The sequence below is a fragment of the Liolophura sinensis genome, chromosome 6, assembly GCF_032854445.1.
Source record: "Liolophura sinensis isolate JHLJ2023 chromosome 6, CUHK_Ljap_v2, whole genome shotgun sequence".
In the NCBI taxonomy this organism is placed as follows: Eukaryota; Metazoa; Mollusca; class Polyplacophora; order Chitonida; family Chitonidae; genus Liolophura; species Liolophura sinensis.
Window position 1 is genome coordinate 2,142,837 of NC_088300.1, and position 17,357 is coordinate 2,160,193.

The following is a 17,357-nucleotide window of genomic DNA, read 5'->3' on the forward strand; positions in this document are numbered from 1 at the left end:
GCGACAGCACGCTAACCACCTCGGCCACGGAGGCTCGTGCGTTTTCAAAGTGTTTCACTGTATATAACGGACAACAAAAAGCGATAGTCATTGTGAAGGGCATGCAGCTTTTCAGTGAAACTGATGTCATAGCATCTATACATAACCACATGACTATGCAGGGTCCTACACTTTACAGCTCTCCTCATTTGTACTTCCAATAGGATTTGCTTTACAACTTGAATATATAAACGCAGAATTCCATAATTCCATACAAAGCAGATTTACATAACATCCCGTTTAATTACCACAATCCTTCCAAGGTGACGTCTTAACAGCTGCAAGCAAAGCCATACACAGAACAAAGGCGTAAGCTTCCATCATGAGCTTCAAACAGCAAGTGGCACAGCGCACGTTAAGAAAGACGTTGCCTCAGACGTCCACTTTTAGCTGAATAAGAACTCCATCTGTCCTCTGACATGAGACCTGACTGCGGATAAAGTTATTTTCACCCAGGGGAGGGTTTTAGCTCCTTTTCTGCACAGAACGTACAGGGTTACTAAGAGACTCGAGTGCATAACCCCCATTTTCAAAAGGAACATTAGGGCTCTATAAAACAGGCTACACCTTCCAGATGTTATCCAACAGGAGGTGAACATTAACCACGCATTTGCATGTCTGTGATAGTTGTTCAGATGTTTTTGACAGGTGTACTGCAAGACATCTGCATATCTAAGAAGAAAATCCCGCGAAACTTAATTATATCAGTCAGTCTAAACATACAATAAGTTTTGTCATTCATACATGCATTTATTAGTTTTATTAGTCTGTCGCAGTCCTTTAACTGGTCAACTGTTTCGATCACATTTTGTAGGAGTCATTGTAAAAAAAAATTATAACCAAACGTTTCTTTCTCACATCAAAAAGCATGAAGGTGGAGACAAGATTAGGAAATTTTATTGTCCTGTTCGTTAATTTTACTAAGTTGTCTGTCTGTCCGTTTCATATTGTCTACGCAACTCCTACAGTTTTCTACAGATTTTTATGAAATTCGGCACGTGTGTTAAGAATGAATATGTGGATGTGAGTGCGGCTTATGAGTTCTATTCTTTTCCAAGGTGTCGTCGTTTGAAGATAGACTTTGGAATTGAATAAAATGATACTCTAGACCTGGTGCTAACTAAACTGCTTCTAACGTTCTCTAACGTTTTCATGAAACTTATAGCTGACATATGTGAGCTTTATATATACAATATGGGGGGCCTCCGTGGCTCAGTTGGTTAGCGCGCTAGCACAGCGCAATGACCCAGGAGCCTCTCACCAATGCGGTCGCTGTGAGTTCAAGTCCAACTCATGCTGGCTTTCTCTCCGGCCGTAAGTGGGAAGGTCTGGCAGCAACCTGCGGTTTCCCCCCGGGCTCTGCCCGGTTTCCTCTCACCATAATACTGGCCGCCATCGTACAAGTGAAATATTCTTGAGTACGGCGTAAAACATCAACAACTAAACAAAAAAATATACATATACAATATGTAAATAAATCCATTCCTTGAATTATTTTCCAAGGTACATGAGTCCCCGTATGAAGACTAGGTTCGAACTGTTGTGAAAAATGCCATCTTTTCAAGCCGGGCGTTAACTGTTCCTAGGACAACACAAATTGATAACAAGCGAAAGATTATAGAGCTACGGCACGGTAACATTTACATAGGATTTACGAGTTTTTACATTTAGCGTTGGCTTATGAAGTGAAAAAATCACGTGAAACATTTATTTGTTTTATTTATTTGATCGGTGTTTTACGCCGTAATCAAGAATATTTCACTTATACGACGGCGGCCAGCACTATGGCGGGAGGAAACCGGGCAGAGCCCGGGGAAAACTCACGACCATCCGTAAGTTGTTGTAGACCTTCCCACGTACGGCCGGGGAGGAAGCCAGGATGAGCTGGATTTGAACTCACAGCAACCGCATTGGTGAGACGCCCCTGGGGAATTACGTTGCGCTAGCGCGCTTACCAACTTAGCGTGAAGCATGATTATTTCCACCTTGTATTAAGTGCATTTCTTGTAATAATAAGACCATTTTCGATGGGAAATAGCACTTTTTGCAACCAAAACACTTGATTTCGTTTATAGTAGTAAATATGACATTTTTTCACAAGCAGGTGAGCTTGAATGGCTATTGGCAATAGCGAAAACGGTAAAGCTTTCACTGTCAGTTTTTCGGCGTTTAGAGTTGAACATTTTACACAAAGGCCACCTAGTGTTAAAGTGTTTACTCAAGGTTCAACATGTGGCCAGATAAATTAAGTTTTAACCCTTGGTGCTGTTTTTTGACATCTTACATTTAGTAGGTACACAGGCCTACACAGTATAAGGTAAGTTTTTAATTCTTGTTTCGACCATATACTTAGTTTTATATTCATTTATTTATTTGATTGGTGTTTTACGCCAAACCCAAGAATGTTTCACTTACATGACGGCGGCCAGCATTATGGTGAGAGGAAACCGGACAGAGCCCGGGGGAAACCAACGACCATCCGCAGGTTTCTGTCAGATCTTCCCACATGCGATCAGAGAGGAAGCCAGCATGAGTTCGCTAGACTTGAAACTGACAGCGACCGCATTGCGCGGGAGGCTCCTGAGTCATTGTGCCGGGCTGGCAGGCTAACCACCATTTAGATTTATATAGATGTGAATATAAGCATGAACACTCTTATTCAAACATCCCAAGAAAAGTCGCCCGCACAAGAAGCACTCCATTATTTTGACGTGATATGTTTACCTGAAAACCGCAAAGTACATGTGGCAAATCCATTTGTGGGCGTGTCTCGTGTGAATAGCAATAGAGTTATGTCCCTTGGTTGTTCTGAGCATGCTCACAAAACCGCCATTTGTTATTATGGAGCTTCGGAAAGAAATGTCGTCTGATGCTATTTGGATGTCAGAAAAGACGCCTCCCGAGTAGGCGCCGACCATGCCATGGCCATGTTTAGAAAATCGACACATGGAGATGTTAGGAAATCCGCACAAAAAGTTTCTGATCCAAAGAAAGATACGCCAACCCGTCTGAAACACTTAAAAGTTGTGCTAGGTAAGTGCGTCAGTTTTCCTGGTGAAAAATAGCATCTGCCTGAGCCAGACTGGCAGAGGAATGGACGTTTTATTTGGAGTATGATTAGCTCCGTAATTGAGGAATCTTTGGCAGAGCGCCTGCTTCACACTTAACCCAGCAATCTGCAATGGAGACTGGATCCTGTCCAGAGTTTCCCCTGAGGTATTTAGCCGTGTACAACCATATGTACAGAATGTTGGCCTGACGTGTGATGATTATGCTACTAGATGTAGTACTGTACTAAATACCTCCCCAGCCTTAGAGTGACTGAAGACGAGCTCAACATAGTGCCATTACTGGGACTATAATGCAGTATTTTACCAAATCCAAAATACATCGAATACTATTAATTTGCACTGCCACCTCGCCTAATCATTCTTTAACTTTGAGATTAGAAATATTATGATGTGTTTTTGTAATTAAACAATGCTACTTTCCCTTAGCTAATGACATGTATAGCTTGCACATTGTTATTTTGACAACTGACATCTTGTGTCCATTAGAATTCCGAGAGCCTCTCACCAACAATCTATGGACGTCCTAGGTGGAATCTGTTAAGTTTGTTGGAAAGGCAGGGGAGAAGGTGTGTGTGTGGGGGGGGAGGGGGGGATGTGCATTTTATTTTACATCACTCGTGGTGTTTGTGCTTTGCACACGTACACTATGCTTTTAGGTTTTAGTAAGGTGTTGTGGTGTACATTAAAGTGTTGTTGACTGCAGTTCACATGGAGATGAATTGCAAGCATAGTAACATGTATTGCCGACTATTGTGATCCTGAAGATTGTGTCAAAACCTAATCAATGCACAAATCAGTAGGCTATTATACCCCAAGGTATATTGATCTAGATAACTTCCCTGAACACACGTGAGTAAATCACATGTCAACAGAACTGGGAAGCTCAAATTTTTATGAAGGCCATGCATGGTTACTGCAGGAATAATTGAAATTGATGCATGTCAAGTCCCTGGAGATTGAGTTGTTCATTTACAGATGCGTTGATTATTAAGTGTCTAAATGTTGTGGCAAAGTGAATATAGAATTGTTTGTACATGGATATTGCGTATGGTGCACAGTATACCATTCTTTACTAAACTTGCAAGACCTGAAAGTCCAACAGCCAGGTTGTCTCTCAACTTAGTAATAGTGTGGTAAAATTTCTCTGTCGGAGACATGAACTGATATTTAAATAGCATAGTCTTGGGTTTACTTTGATAGCATTCCTTTCAAATATACAAACTCAGTGTTCCAATTTTCAGACTCGCTAGAACACCCACATTGTAAACATATAAGAATGGAAGTCGAAGACTAATCAACAATATACTTGTAGATATGATCAAGTTTAATTGTGAAGTTTTTTTTTTTTTCCATGTATTTTTGAGGTTTAGGTGACATCAAGCTTTTGAGATTCAGACACATGCTTGCTTTTTGTGATTTGTGTCTTAAATTTATCCATGATATGACATGTACGGACAATACTGTAATAGATGAAACTCCATGTAAGTAGCCAACATGTTTAATAAGCATTGGCTTCATCAGATTTTAAGGTGTGGGGGTAACCTTTGACTTCGTTTCAGGCCTTTTTGGGTGGTCGGGGTAGCACTGTGTCAGATGGTAAAAACATTCAATTGGTGCGATTTCGGCAGCAGTCTTAAGTCAGTTGGCTTCTCAGGTACCTGGATAAGGTTGATGGGTTACTGCAGGCAATCCGCTTTCCTTCACCAAAAAAACTCAGGGCTGTCTTGTGAGTGAAAAAATCTCATGTATTGCATTAAAACACCAATGACAAACAAGGAAAAATGAATAAATTTGGGTTGTCTAGCATGAAGTTGGTTGGAGATGACTTGCCTGCCATTATTCTGGCATACACAGCAAACTCGCTCTATGGGTGAAAATCTGTCTCTCACTTGGGTTCATCAGTTCCGTATCATGCTGAACTCCTGCAAATAACTCTGGATTCTCAGGTTTCTGCCACTGTTATAGCTAACTGCCATTTTCTAAGTTAAAAATTTATGAATGCTGGTGTTAATTCACAATTAAATATAAATACAATGTTGCATCAAGCTATACTGTATAGTAATGCTCATGAATCAGAGTTTGCCAGTGAAGAAGTGGGCTGTTATCTTGTTAACTGGTGCTGTATGGTTTCTATTATAGCTGGTACATTTCTGAACCTGTTTAATTCTTTTGTCTTTTCCTCAGAAAATTATGACATTCAGGAGGTGAAAGGATTCTTTGAAAATAACTACTCCCACATCTACTATATCTTCTATGAGGTGTTTGTCAATGTGGAAACAGACCTTAAACAGAGAGGTAAGTGAGGACATGTTAGTTACATGTGTGTTAACATTTACCTGTTTAGTGGATATGTGTAGCATTATGATATCACTATTTTCCTGTAAAGAAGAATATGGACAGTGTGATGTTAAGCCCCAGTCATTTACCGATTCTAAAGATTTCAACCCCCTAAAAAAGGAATTTTTATCTTGCTTATTTTTAAGTGGGTGTGATTTTAGTAGGGCTGGTTGGTTTCATTACTTTTGGTGATTGGTGTTCAGTTGTGAAACAGAAAGGCATGAATATTTAAATTTTACAGTTATACTGTATGTATGTATGTATCATGTTTTTCATAATTTCCATTTTAATAGCAAACAAAGCACACAGAGAAGAATTGGAATCCATTCTTCAAATATTTGAGGTGGGTAAAATAGACTCCTTTTTCCCTTTACTGTAATTGGCATTCTATGAAGTTATTGGAGTGTAACATTCACAAATTACATATTACATTTTCTTCCCTTTGTGTGCTGTATGCCTCAATTTGCAGTTATTTCTCTTGTCACTTTTTCAAAATCTATTACATATACAAAAATGCTGTTAATATCTGGCAACACCTGTGGTCAATCATCCAGAACCTGATGTCGCATTTATACAAAGTTAATAGGCCATTGGTAAAAAAACTACTAGTGAAAAAGTAGGGTACGGAAAAAAGAAATGCCCTGAAAACCCCCAGAGTAGGACCCTGTTTTAGAGGGTCAGTAAGGTTACACCTAATGAAAATATATTTTTTTGGCCTTATATAGTAATGACGATGTCTGACTCGCATATCAGTCCTTTTTTGTGTGGCTTGTTTTTGGACGTTCTTATAATAAAGGGTAATTACATGTATATGACCTTGTGATCTCAGCCATAAGATCAGAAAATCCTCTTTAAACCAGGCAGTTTTGTGTTAGTTTTTGTGTGCTTTTCACTGATGTAATGCAGAGTTGCACACTTCATTTTGGTGAAGTGGTGAATGACACAGTATCTGTTATACATATATGTACAAACATTAAGATTCAGTTTTCTTTCTGAATTGTTGATCTTCTTTTAATACCACCTTGTCTGTTTTTTTTCCACCTTTAGAAAATTTTGTTAGTTCTGCCAGAGCTAATTCATAAAAGATGGATGTTTCACAGCATTGGTAAGTACATGTGGCCATGTGTGCCTGATTTTTTTTTTTTTGTGTACTCTGTTGTAATACTATGACCAGAGGAGTTTGGTTAATTTGGTTCACAGAAAGTCAAATGATACACGTAACATGAACCAGTGCTTCTAGCCTCATGTATTTAATTGTTATGAAAAGAATGGACTGGTCATGTCTCAGAGAGGTTCATTTAATAATGTTTAAGGGAAATATAAACATTTCTACAAATTGATGTACATATTTTTATCAATTTAAAACTGGTCATTATTAGGCTTATAGTAACTGACATAAAATGTTGACCTCAAAAGTGCATGTGAAGAGGCAATGGAATGTGATAAATTCTCACTTTTGGTGCTACAACTGACATGCGTCAAGTAGGATTTCATCTTACCTTCAAACAAACCTCAAAACACCTTTCTAACATCTAAAGAACTCTCAGAATCGGGCAGAATGAGTGACTTAGTCATGGATGAAGTAGCATACAGTCTGACAACTCTTCTGCAAAGTTATTTGTGTGTGGTGCCAAGGTAAGCTGTGGCTGTTTGCATTGTATTGACAGGGGCAGTTTTAATGATATTACCGTGAGAAGAATCCAAAAATGTCACTTTGAGTAATCTGTTTTTTTCTGGAATTTTATTTATTTAAATCTTTTCCTGAATTTATTTATTTAAATCTGAGTTTGTATCTACCTGTCATGATTGTAATAATTTTCCTGATTTCCCGTGAAAATATTTTTAGGTCGGATTTTAAAGAAGTTGCTGCATCCTGGAAACAGTCTGAAGGTAAATTAAGTTCATGGTTGTGACAAAAACTTTAGTGTAGAAATGGCTTCTCTTCACAATTTGAAAATGCCGAAGGGGTCAGTTAAATAACTTCGTGTTTCTGGAAAATAATTTTTTCTGACAGATTTGTCAGACTGATTGATGTGAAGATCTTTTTTAAAGTGCTTATGTCTTGCCGGGAATGTATTGCTTTTATATGTCATTGTTATTTGAAAATATTGGGTTTCACAGCAAATATTCCTTGGTCAAGGTCTCAGTTCAAAGAAGCCTGTGAACTTTGTCAGGATGACAATATCAGAATGTGAAACAGATGTGTACAGGTGTATTTTCATTTATGCCATTCATTAATTTATTGAATGTCTGTTTGGTTTGCTTAGCTTCGTCGAGAGGGTGTGAGACTGTTTATGATCTGGTATCAGATCCTTCAGGAGAACGCCTCAGACGACTGTCACCAAATGTTCTTCAAACTGGTACCTGGCCTGGGAGACACCGAAACCTTCAAGGCCTTTGATGCTCGCTTTGGCAATTACGTGGCTGACAGTATGTACTTACAATTCTCATCAGTTAAAGTGTCTGCTTTGCCCATAACTTGGCTGACAGTATGTTTTTACAGTTCTCATGAATAAAAGTGTCTGCTTTACAGTTCTCATGAATAAAAGTGTCTGCTTTACGGTTCTCATGGATAAAAATGTCTGCTTTACAGTTCTCATTAATAAAAGTGTCTGCTTTGCCCATCATGTCGCTGACAGTATGTCCTTACGGTTCTCATTAGTAACAGTGTCTGCTTTGCCCATGACGTGGCTGACAGTGTGTCCTTATGGTTCTCATTAGTAACAGTGTCTGTATTGCCCATGACATGGCTGACAGTGTGTCCTTATGGTTCTCATTAGTAACAGTGTCTGTATTGCCCATAGCGTTGCTGACAGTGTGTCCTTACGGTTCTCATTAATAACAGTGTCTGTATTGCCCATAACGTTGCTGACAGTATGTCCTTACGGTTCTCATTAGTAACAGTGTCTGCTTTGCCCATGACGTGGCTGACAGTATGTCCTTATGGTTCTCATTAGTAACAGTGTCTGCTTTGCCCATAATGTGGCTGACAGTATGTCCTTATGGTTCTCATTAGTAACAGTGTCTGTATTGCCCATGACGTGGCTGACAGTGTGTCCTTACGGTTCTCATTAGTAACAGTGTCTGTATTGCCCATAGCGTTGCTGACAGTGTGTCCTTACGGTTCTCATTAATAACAGTGTCTGTATTGCCCATAACGTTGCTGACAGTGTGTCCTTACGGTTCTCATTAATAACAGTGTCTGTATTGCCCATAGCGTTGCTGACAGTGTGTCCTTACGGTTCTCATTAGTAACAGTGTCTGTATTGCCCATGACGTGGCTGACAGTGTGTCCTTATTGTTCTCATTAATAACAGTGTCTGTTTTGCCCATGACGTGGCTGACAGTATGTCCTTACGGTTCTCATTAGTAACAGTGTCTGCTTTGCCCATGACATGGCTGACAGTGTGTCCTTACGGTTCTGATTAATAACAGTGTCTGCTTTGCCCATAAAGTGGCTGACAGTGTGTCCTTATGGTTCTCATTAGTAACAGTGTCTGCTTTGCCCATAATGTGGCTGACAGTGTGTCCTTACAGTTCTCATTAGTAACAGTGTCTGCTTTGCCCATAACGTTGCTGACAGTGTGTCCTTATGGTTCTGATTAATAACAGTGTCTGCTTTGCCCATAACGTGGCTGACGGTATATCGTTACAGTTTTCATTTGTAACAGTGTCTGTTTTGCCCATAACGTGGCTGACAGTACTTTATAAAGCTGACTGAAGTTATACAATAAAATATGCTTATGTGTAAAATTACCTACATGTCTCGGCTACTCACCACTTTGATCGTCTGTTTTAATCAAATACCTACCGGTTTCCTGTTTCCTCCTTTTTCTGGTTGCCTCCACCCATAAACTATAGAACAATCAAATAAGTCAAATAGTCTTGATCAAGGCTTTATCCTACAGTCAGATAAATAAATAAATACATGTAAATACTGTAATTCTTCCACCTGTTTGCATGTTTGCAAGGTTTACTCAAGCATATTCTAAAGCACTGAAATTGGTCAATCCAACCAGTGTAGTTTTGTCTCCAATATCTATTGTAAGTGTCTATAAATTCCACTGGAAGTTGCTCTCTCTTATGCGAAAAGGTTTAGGAATTAGGATAAATGAACAAAGCACAAATTTAATAAATAGAAATGTAAATACAAATGACATTAACAAATTGAATCTATGCACACAATGTTTTTTTTTTTTCAAAAATAGATCCACACTGCAACCAGTTGTCAGAGAAAATGTCAGATCTACTGACTGTAACATTTATTTTGCCTATGTTATGTCAACGCTGGTGGTGAGTTTGTCAGATCTGCTGACTTACATTTATTTTGCCTAGGTTATGGGGGCATCATTGCTGCTGGTGAAATTGCTCCAATTTATCTGGTCACTGGAGAAAAACAGCCAGAGAACCTGACAAAGTATTTTCTGGAAGCCCTGTTAACCTTCATGGTGTCTGAGGTAAGTATGAGAAAACCTTGTCATTCTTTATGCATCCAATATTGTTTCCTTCAAAGACAATAATCTGAGGCATTGGATATCCATTATACATTATTGCATTATTATCCATTTCAAGCTTTATGTGCCTTGTGTGCAGATGGACAAAGAGTTTGAAAATTTAACTGCTTTTATTTTTCAGTAGAATGATTTGAACAGTTTCATAAATCTGAGCTCAAGGGAGATAAGTACATGTGTTAATGGCTGTCCTTGACTTATTTCCCCTACTCTGTATGTGTATTCATTTAACAGGTCACCAAAGTTGAGTGGATGAACAAGGAGATGCGGGAGACCAGCTTCGTGTTTCTGTTTGACAAGTTTAAAGAATCCTACCTAAAATGTTTACTGCCTGACTTCAGAAAGGACCGCAGTGTATATGTTCCCACGTTAGGTAGGTGAGCAGTGTATATGTGCTCACGTTAGGTAGGTGAGCAGTGTATACGTGCCCACGTTAGGTAGCAACACAGTGCATGTGTGCCCACATTAGGTAGGTGCGCAGTGTACATGTGCCCACATTAGGTAGGACAGCAGTGTATATGTGCCCGCATTAGGGAGGACAGCAGTGTAAATGTGCCCACGTTAGGCAGGACAGCAGTGTATAGGTGCCCACGTTAGGTAGAACAGCAGTGTTTATGTCCCCACATTAGGTAGGACAGCAGTGTATATGTGCCAGTGTTAAGTTAGGACAGCAGTGTATATGTCCCCACATTAAGTAGGACAGCAGTGTATATGTCCCCTTATTTGGCAGGACAGCCGTGTATATGTCCCCGTGTTAGATAGGACAGCAGTGTATGTTTCCCCACGTTAAGTAGGACAGCAGTGTACACATCCCCTTATTAGGCAGGACAGCAGTGTATATTTCCCCATGTTAAATAGGATAGCAGTGTATATGTGCCCACGTTAGGTAAGACAGCAGTGTACATGTCCCCACATTAGGCAGGACAGCCGTGTATATGTGCCCACGTTAGGTAGGACAGCAGTGTATACATTGTATGTGCCCATGTTAGGTAGGACAACAGTGTATATGTCCCCACATTAGGCAGGACTGCAGTGTATATGTGCCCACGTTAGGTAGGACGGCAGTGTATATGTCCCCATGTTAGATAGGACAGCAGTGTATGTTTCCCCACGTTAAGTAGTACAGCAGTGTACACATCCCCTTATTAGGCAGGACAGCAGTGTATATTTCCCCATGTTAAATAGGATAGCAGTGTATATGTGCCCACGTTAGGTAAGACAGCAGTGTATATGTCCCCACATTAGGCAGGACAGCAGTATATATGTGCCCAGGTTAGGTAGGACAGCAGTGTATATGTGCCCACGTTAGGTAGGACAGCAGTGTATACATTGTATGTGCCCATGTTAGGTAGGACAACAATGTATATGTCCCCACATTAAGCAGGACAGCAGTGTATATGTGCCCATGTTAGGTAGGACAGCAGTGTATATGTGCCCACGTTAGGTAGGACAGCAGTGTATACATTGTATGTGCCCATGTTAGGCAGGACAGCAGTGTATATGTGCCCACGTTAGGTAAGACAGCAGTGTATACATTGTATGTGCCCATGTTAGGTAGGACAACAGTGTATATGTGTCTACATTAGGTAGGATCGCAGTGTATATGTGACCACGTTAGGTTATGTCTCTATGTTCAGCTCATAACGACAGAGAATCAGTGAGGTTCAGAAGGTGGAGCATAGCCATAAAATAACGATTTAGACAGAAGTTATGGGGAAGATATAAAGTTTGTCATGGTGTAGTAGATTCATTCATAACAACTAATTCTAAATTCTTTGACAGTGTGGCATGAAAAAAATTTAAAACTGTTGATATTAGGTGTATCGTGCTAATGAGATTCATGTTGTAGTAACAACTAAGACATATTTGGCGTCTGTGATAGTCATGTGTTGTTGTTGTTGAACTTCTTTTTGGTTCTGTTTTGTAAATAAACCTGTGCCTTGTTTGTGTGATAACAGAAATCCCAATATGGAGAAAGTTGGAAGCTGTTCACACAGAGGATGTTCCCAGCTATGTGGCAGCCTGTCAAGATTCCTTTATTAAATGGCTGGCCAACTTTGCCATCACTTCAAGGAGACCAGAAGTGCCTGTAGGACCGTAAGTTTACCTCAGTGAATACTACTTGTACAGATATCATTTTATGCAGTCCATTTCAATGTTTCTAAAGTTTTGAAATTAAATACAGAACTAAATACATCCAAGTTTTTAGACCATGTGCCTCTTTCTATATATATTCTAGTATTTATTCCTTGCTTACGTCATTACACTTGAGCTTGCAATCTGAAAGTAACAGTCTGACCTGTGCACACATTCATGTGCTTAAAGACTACAGTAAATCATCTGAAACTGATCTAAGGGATTGTTTGGAGACAAATAAAATATTACTTTCTGTGCTACCCTACTGAGGGCATTGTTTATTTTGTTTTATTAATTGCTTGAACTTAAGAAGAAGACATCACAGTTTTCTTGAATATATGTCAAGAGCAATAGATAAAATTATTATTCATTGTGGATGTTGATGTGTTTTGTGAATGTTTGCCAGGAGAAGTTCCAATTTTGACAAGAACCGGTAGATAATTTTTTTTTTTTTTTTTAGATTTTGCATCCTAGATAGAACAGTGCTTCAATATAGAGCCTAAATAAAGATTAAGAAAAAAACCTAGACTCTGTCAAGCTTAATCTGCATCATTCGAATTATAAAAGTAGATATGCTGAGACATGGAACTACATACATGTATAGCAAGTACTACATGGTATGTTGGCATCAAGAAATATGGCATACTAACAAGGTCTTGGTTGGTCGTGAGGTTTAATTAGACATGCTCAAAACACTAACAAATCCTCAGCTTTTTCATCAGCTAATCCCTGTAATTAACTTATTACCTGGCTCATGGTATCCCTATTCCCATACCTGTGGCTTGGAGGCCCTTGTTGGGTTCTCATAGCAGATTACTTTACTATGAGGTTATGTGCTGGAGTCTCACTGGTTCATCAGGGTCCATAAGTCAGGTGATTTGTCAGGTGTACTCTGGTTTGCCCAGTGACTCTGGGCATGAAAGTTCAGTATTCTTGAGTGTAGTGTTAAAACACTAATCAAATGTCACATGTCCTATTATGTGGAAATATTGAATCCGTGTAGATTTAAGAACATACATGTACATTTAATATTATTTTTGGGGGTTTATTATAGAGGGTATTAACTATGGTGATGCTTACAAGCCTATCCTGCTGGCCATGGTTTCACAAAACTTTCAAGTTCTTTTGCTTAATAATACCATACTTATGATGGGTTTGACTGAAGTTTTATCAAGAATCACTCCATGTGGGACTGAAGCAATAAAACACTGGCTGGCAATTTACTGAACTTAAGGGGTTTTGTGAAACCTGTCCCTGGTTTGTGTGAATCTGTTAGGGTTGGAGGAAACTGTCTCTTATTAAAGCATAAATGTTGAAAACCAGTCGGCTAAATCAAGAGAGATAGGACATTTCTTCCTTGCATGCACTTAATACTTTGACATCATTATTGCCTTGTCTTTACGACTTACAGAGTACTATATGTACAACATTAGATGGTGTTAAATTTTATCAGAAAATTCACAATAATTATGCCTTCATATTTGATGTCATAAGTGGCAAGGATAACTCATACATTGTACATCCTTCATCTTAAACTGTTTTATTGAATTTAAACCTAAATCCATATACGTTTTTACTGAGGTGTGTCTATTTGTTACACTGTGATTAGATCTTTACTTAGTGTTTGTGGGTGTAGGGTTTCTTAATAATCCCCATAACTACAAAAGAGGCAGGAGCAGGGGCATATACATGTCCTAGTATACTGTTGTGTGAACACCTCGCGCAGCACATAGTTGTACAGAGGGTTCCGTTAACTAATCCTGGGCATCTTGTAATCATCATTCACTATGCAAGCATTGCATGTATTTTGTAACCCTCTGCCATGCATGTCTGTAGCCTTCTCTCCTAACCCTGCTCTGTCTACAGCGGACTTTCATGTTCATTCCTTGCTGATCATCCCAGTGCCAACAGGTCAGATGAAGATGGCAAGGAGAGCTCAGATGAAAAGGTAGACAACTCTGAGCAGCAATCTGGTAGTCAGAGCAGCACACTGACCAGTGGTTCTCAGGCTGTGGAGAAGGACTCCGCTGACTCGAGTCTCTGCAGCGATGAACACAGCCAGTCTGAGTACGAGATTGTCCGTGGAGTTCTCTACTCTACAAGGGAGAATGTGAACATTGTACAGGAAATCTTCAGACAGGTCAGCGTTCATATCATCAAGCAAAATCAAACCAGTGGTTATCAGAAGTTTTAGTATTCTCTATGATTTGTAGTAGTGCTGTTCTTTTTGTGTGGCTGATTGTCATGGTCGATCCTGTGGGTATAAATCTTGATGGAGGAGTTATCATGAAGTGACCCACAGTGGATGTCATGCATGGGTCAGAAATGACCACAAATTGTCCCTGGCCAATAGGAAAAAGAGGGCTCCACAAGCTGCTTTTATTGCCTGTTGGATATTTGATCATCCATGTTGAAATTAGCACAAGTAAAATGTGAAGTGGATGAGTGAAATAAGTGTTTAACTCTAAATTTAAAATGTTTGCACTAGCATAAAAGTCTTTGTCACAGTTTCTGTATTAAGTATACTTTAACCCCTCCCCCCCCCGCCCATGAAAAATATGAAAATAATGTAATGATTTTAAGGGAACTACAGGTAACAATAAATTTATAAGATACAATTTCAAGTCAAGCAGATAATGATCTAAATACCTGCAGTACAAAGCATTTTAATTTACATTCATTGAGTCTACTAGCGCACAAGTACAACCTGATTCAGAACAGATGCATGTATTTGTATACAACATAGTGTTAATTTACATTCATTGAGTCTACTAGCGCACAAGTACAACCTGATTCAGAACAGATGCATGTATTTGTATACAACATAGTGTTAATTTACATTCATTGAGTCTACTAGCGCACAAGTACAACCTGATTCAGAACAGATGCATGTATTTGTATACAACATAGTGTTAATTTACATTCATTGAGTCTACTAGCGCACAAGTACAACCTGATTCAGAACAGATGCATGTATTTGTATACAACATAGTGTTAATTTACATTCATTGAGTCTACTAGCGCACAAGTACAACCTGATTCAGAACAGATGCATGTATTTGTATACAACATAGTGTTAATTTACATTCATTGAGTCTACTAGCGCACAAGTACAACCTGATTCAGAACAGATGCATGTATTTGTATACAACATAGTGTTAATTTACATTCATTGAGTCGACTTACATACAGGTTCAGCCTGATCTAGAACAGATACATGTATTTGTCTACAACATAGTGGTGTATACATAATGTAAACATCTTTATCACCTACATTTTCTTGTTAGTATGTTGTGTATGACAGATAGCTTACAGTACACCACCACTAGACACTACATGTGTATAGGTCATGTAGACTGCAGACCAACACACAAATACAAGATGTGACAGTTCCTGGCAAATTTACCTTGGTGACAGTATAACCTTTGAATGTGGATAAGTAACCAGCTAACTTTGAGAAATGATTTTCCACTTAAATTGTATTAGTTTTCGTTATTTTGACTGTTGGATAAGAATGATGTTATTAATGTGGACAGCGTTTTGTAACTCTTCTGTGTGCATAGATTTAAATAGACTTCAGTTAAAGACAGTTTGACAAAACACGCTCTTTCTGGCCTACCAGCAAAGGTAGGTCCAAAAATGCCAGCACTATCAGTACTGAGTGGCAATAGGTAAAAAAAAAAATATATATATATGTATACTTCTTATGTTTACGTGTTTTTGTTGGCAAGGTATTTAAAACTATTGAGTATTTCAATAAGTTTTTTGGAAAGTGATTTTTGAGAGCTACAAAAATATATAAACTGGTCCTTCAGGTAAATGAAGGCAAACATGATCACACTGTTCTCTGATCCATCACAACCTAATCTGGCCAGTGCTGGTTCAGCGTTACTGGTCCAACCAGAGCAGTGTTGATTTCGGGCCCAGTCATGTTGTTACAGTTTCTTTTGGGTATAAAAACGCTCAAAAAGAAAGACTAGAAATATGCAAAGAGAGGGCTTGTGTGGACTAACAATTTCTATGCTTCCAGGCACTCCTGTTCTCCTTTGAGCATGCAGCAGCCATGAAGAGAGTTATCAGTGTATACAAAGACTGGTTTCAGGTGGGTTCACTCTAATTTATGTCAGTACTTGCTCTTTGTTTATTTGACAGTTTTGTAGTGGAATGCAGTTTTCTACAATGATTGATTCTCTTATAAAAGGGAAACTCTGTCAGTAGTTTCTCTTGACACACTTATGACTGCACAAAGCATGTGTTAACAAGCAAAACTTTTAACAACCCAAAACAAGGATAATCCAGAACCAAGGCCATTTGTTTTCAAAGGACAAGACAGCACCTGGCTAAAACATATTTCAATTGAAAGCAGGATACTAAAGGTTTCTAAAAAGTATCATACTTTTTATTTTAATGAGATTTCACCGGATAACATGTAGAACATCTGGAGAATTTATCCATTCAAACATATTGCTCTCAAATTGTGCAGCCTAAGCTGTGACATAGCCTTTGCTCTTTCACTCCATGAAGGGACATGATAACACAAAACTAGAGCATGAGACATTTTATTATTGTTTACGACGATTTAGTTATGTGTAGCCAAAGCGCCATTTCACAAAGTATTGTGGGACAGATCTGCATCATTTAAGGACCACCACAGATGTAAAATCGTCTTTACGAATCGTCTTTGATTTACAAGCTGTGTAATGTTCAACGATGGTACGTGTATCACAAATTATGTCAGACAGAAGCATGCATCTCTCCCAAATACATTTTTTGTCTTTCATTTTAGTGTTTAGTCAGCAGTTTGTAAATAACAAATATCAAAGTCAGTGCAAAATTCATTAGGGATGCCGAAGGTTTATTGGAATGGGAAAACGGCATCTCTCCGAACAACGCTTAAAATTAATTAAAATTCTTAGGATGCATTTTTTTTCTCTGAATTTATTACAGTGAAGAATTTAAAGTTTGTTTCGTCTTTCTTGCTTATAAAGGATGTTTTTTTTTCTGTTTTCTTTTATAACATACAGTAAAATTATTGAAACGCCATGTTCAAGCCGAGGTGCTTTCGCTGACGATGACTAGGTCAGCGCTGCTTTTATCTTAGAAGCCATGGCTACAAATTTGAAGCATAAAAGCCAGTGACCGTCGAATGCCTTGATTAGCCTCCATGGTATTTAGATTTATTGACTATGAATCTAGTTTTGTAATTTTGTAAATATTGAATGGGGGTCAAAATCACCAGCACAACTCTTCCGGAGGACATGAC

The 17,357-nt window shown here is 38.8% G+C and overlaps 1 protein-coding gene across 1 annotated transcript in view; it reads left to right on the forward strand.

Annotated features, from left to right (window-relative positions):
• The first annotated feature begins 2,886 nt into the window (after window positions 1–2,886).
• The window catches only part of LOC135469385 (ral GTPase-activating protein subunit alpha-1-like), a 90,081-nt gene continuing 75,610 nt past the window's right edge, over window positions 2,887–17,357 (forward strand). Inside the window, 11 exon segments of the mRNA XM_064748020.1 lie at window positions 2,887–3,072; window positions 5,295–5,405; window positions 5,741–5,790; window positions 6,495–6,552; window positions 7,294–7,337; window positions 7,715–7,877; window positions 9,783–9,904; window positions 10,193–10,331; window positions 11,917–12,055; window positions 13,997–14,234; window positions 16,125–16,196. Of these exon segments, the coding sequence (XP_064604090.1) occupies window positions 2,961–3,072; window positions 5,295–5,405; window positions 5,741–5,790; window positions 6,495–6,552; window positions 7,294–7,337; window positions 7,715–7,877; window positions 9,783–9,904; window positions 10,193–10,331; window positions 11,917–12,055; window positions 13,997–14,234; window positions 16,125–16,196 (1,248 nt within the window). The 5' untranslated portion in view covers window positions 2,887–2,960.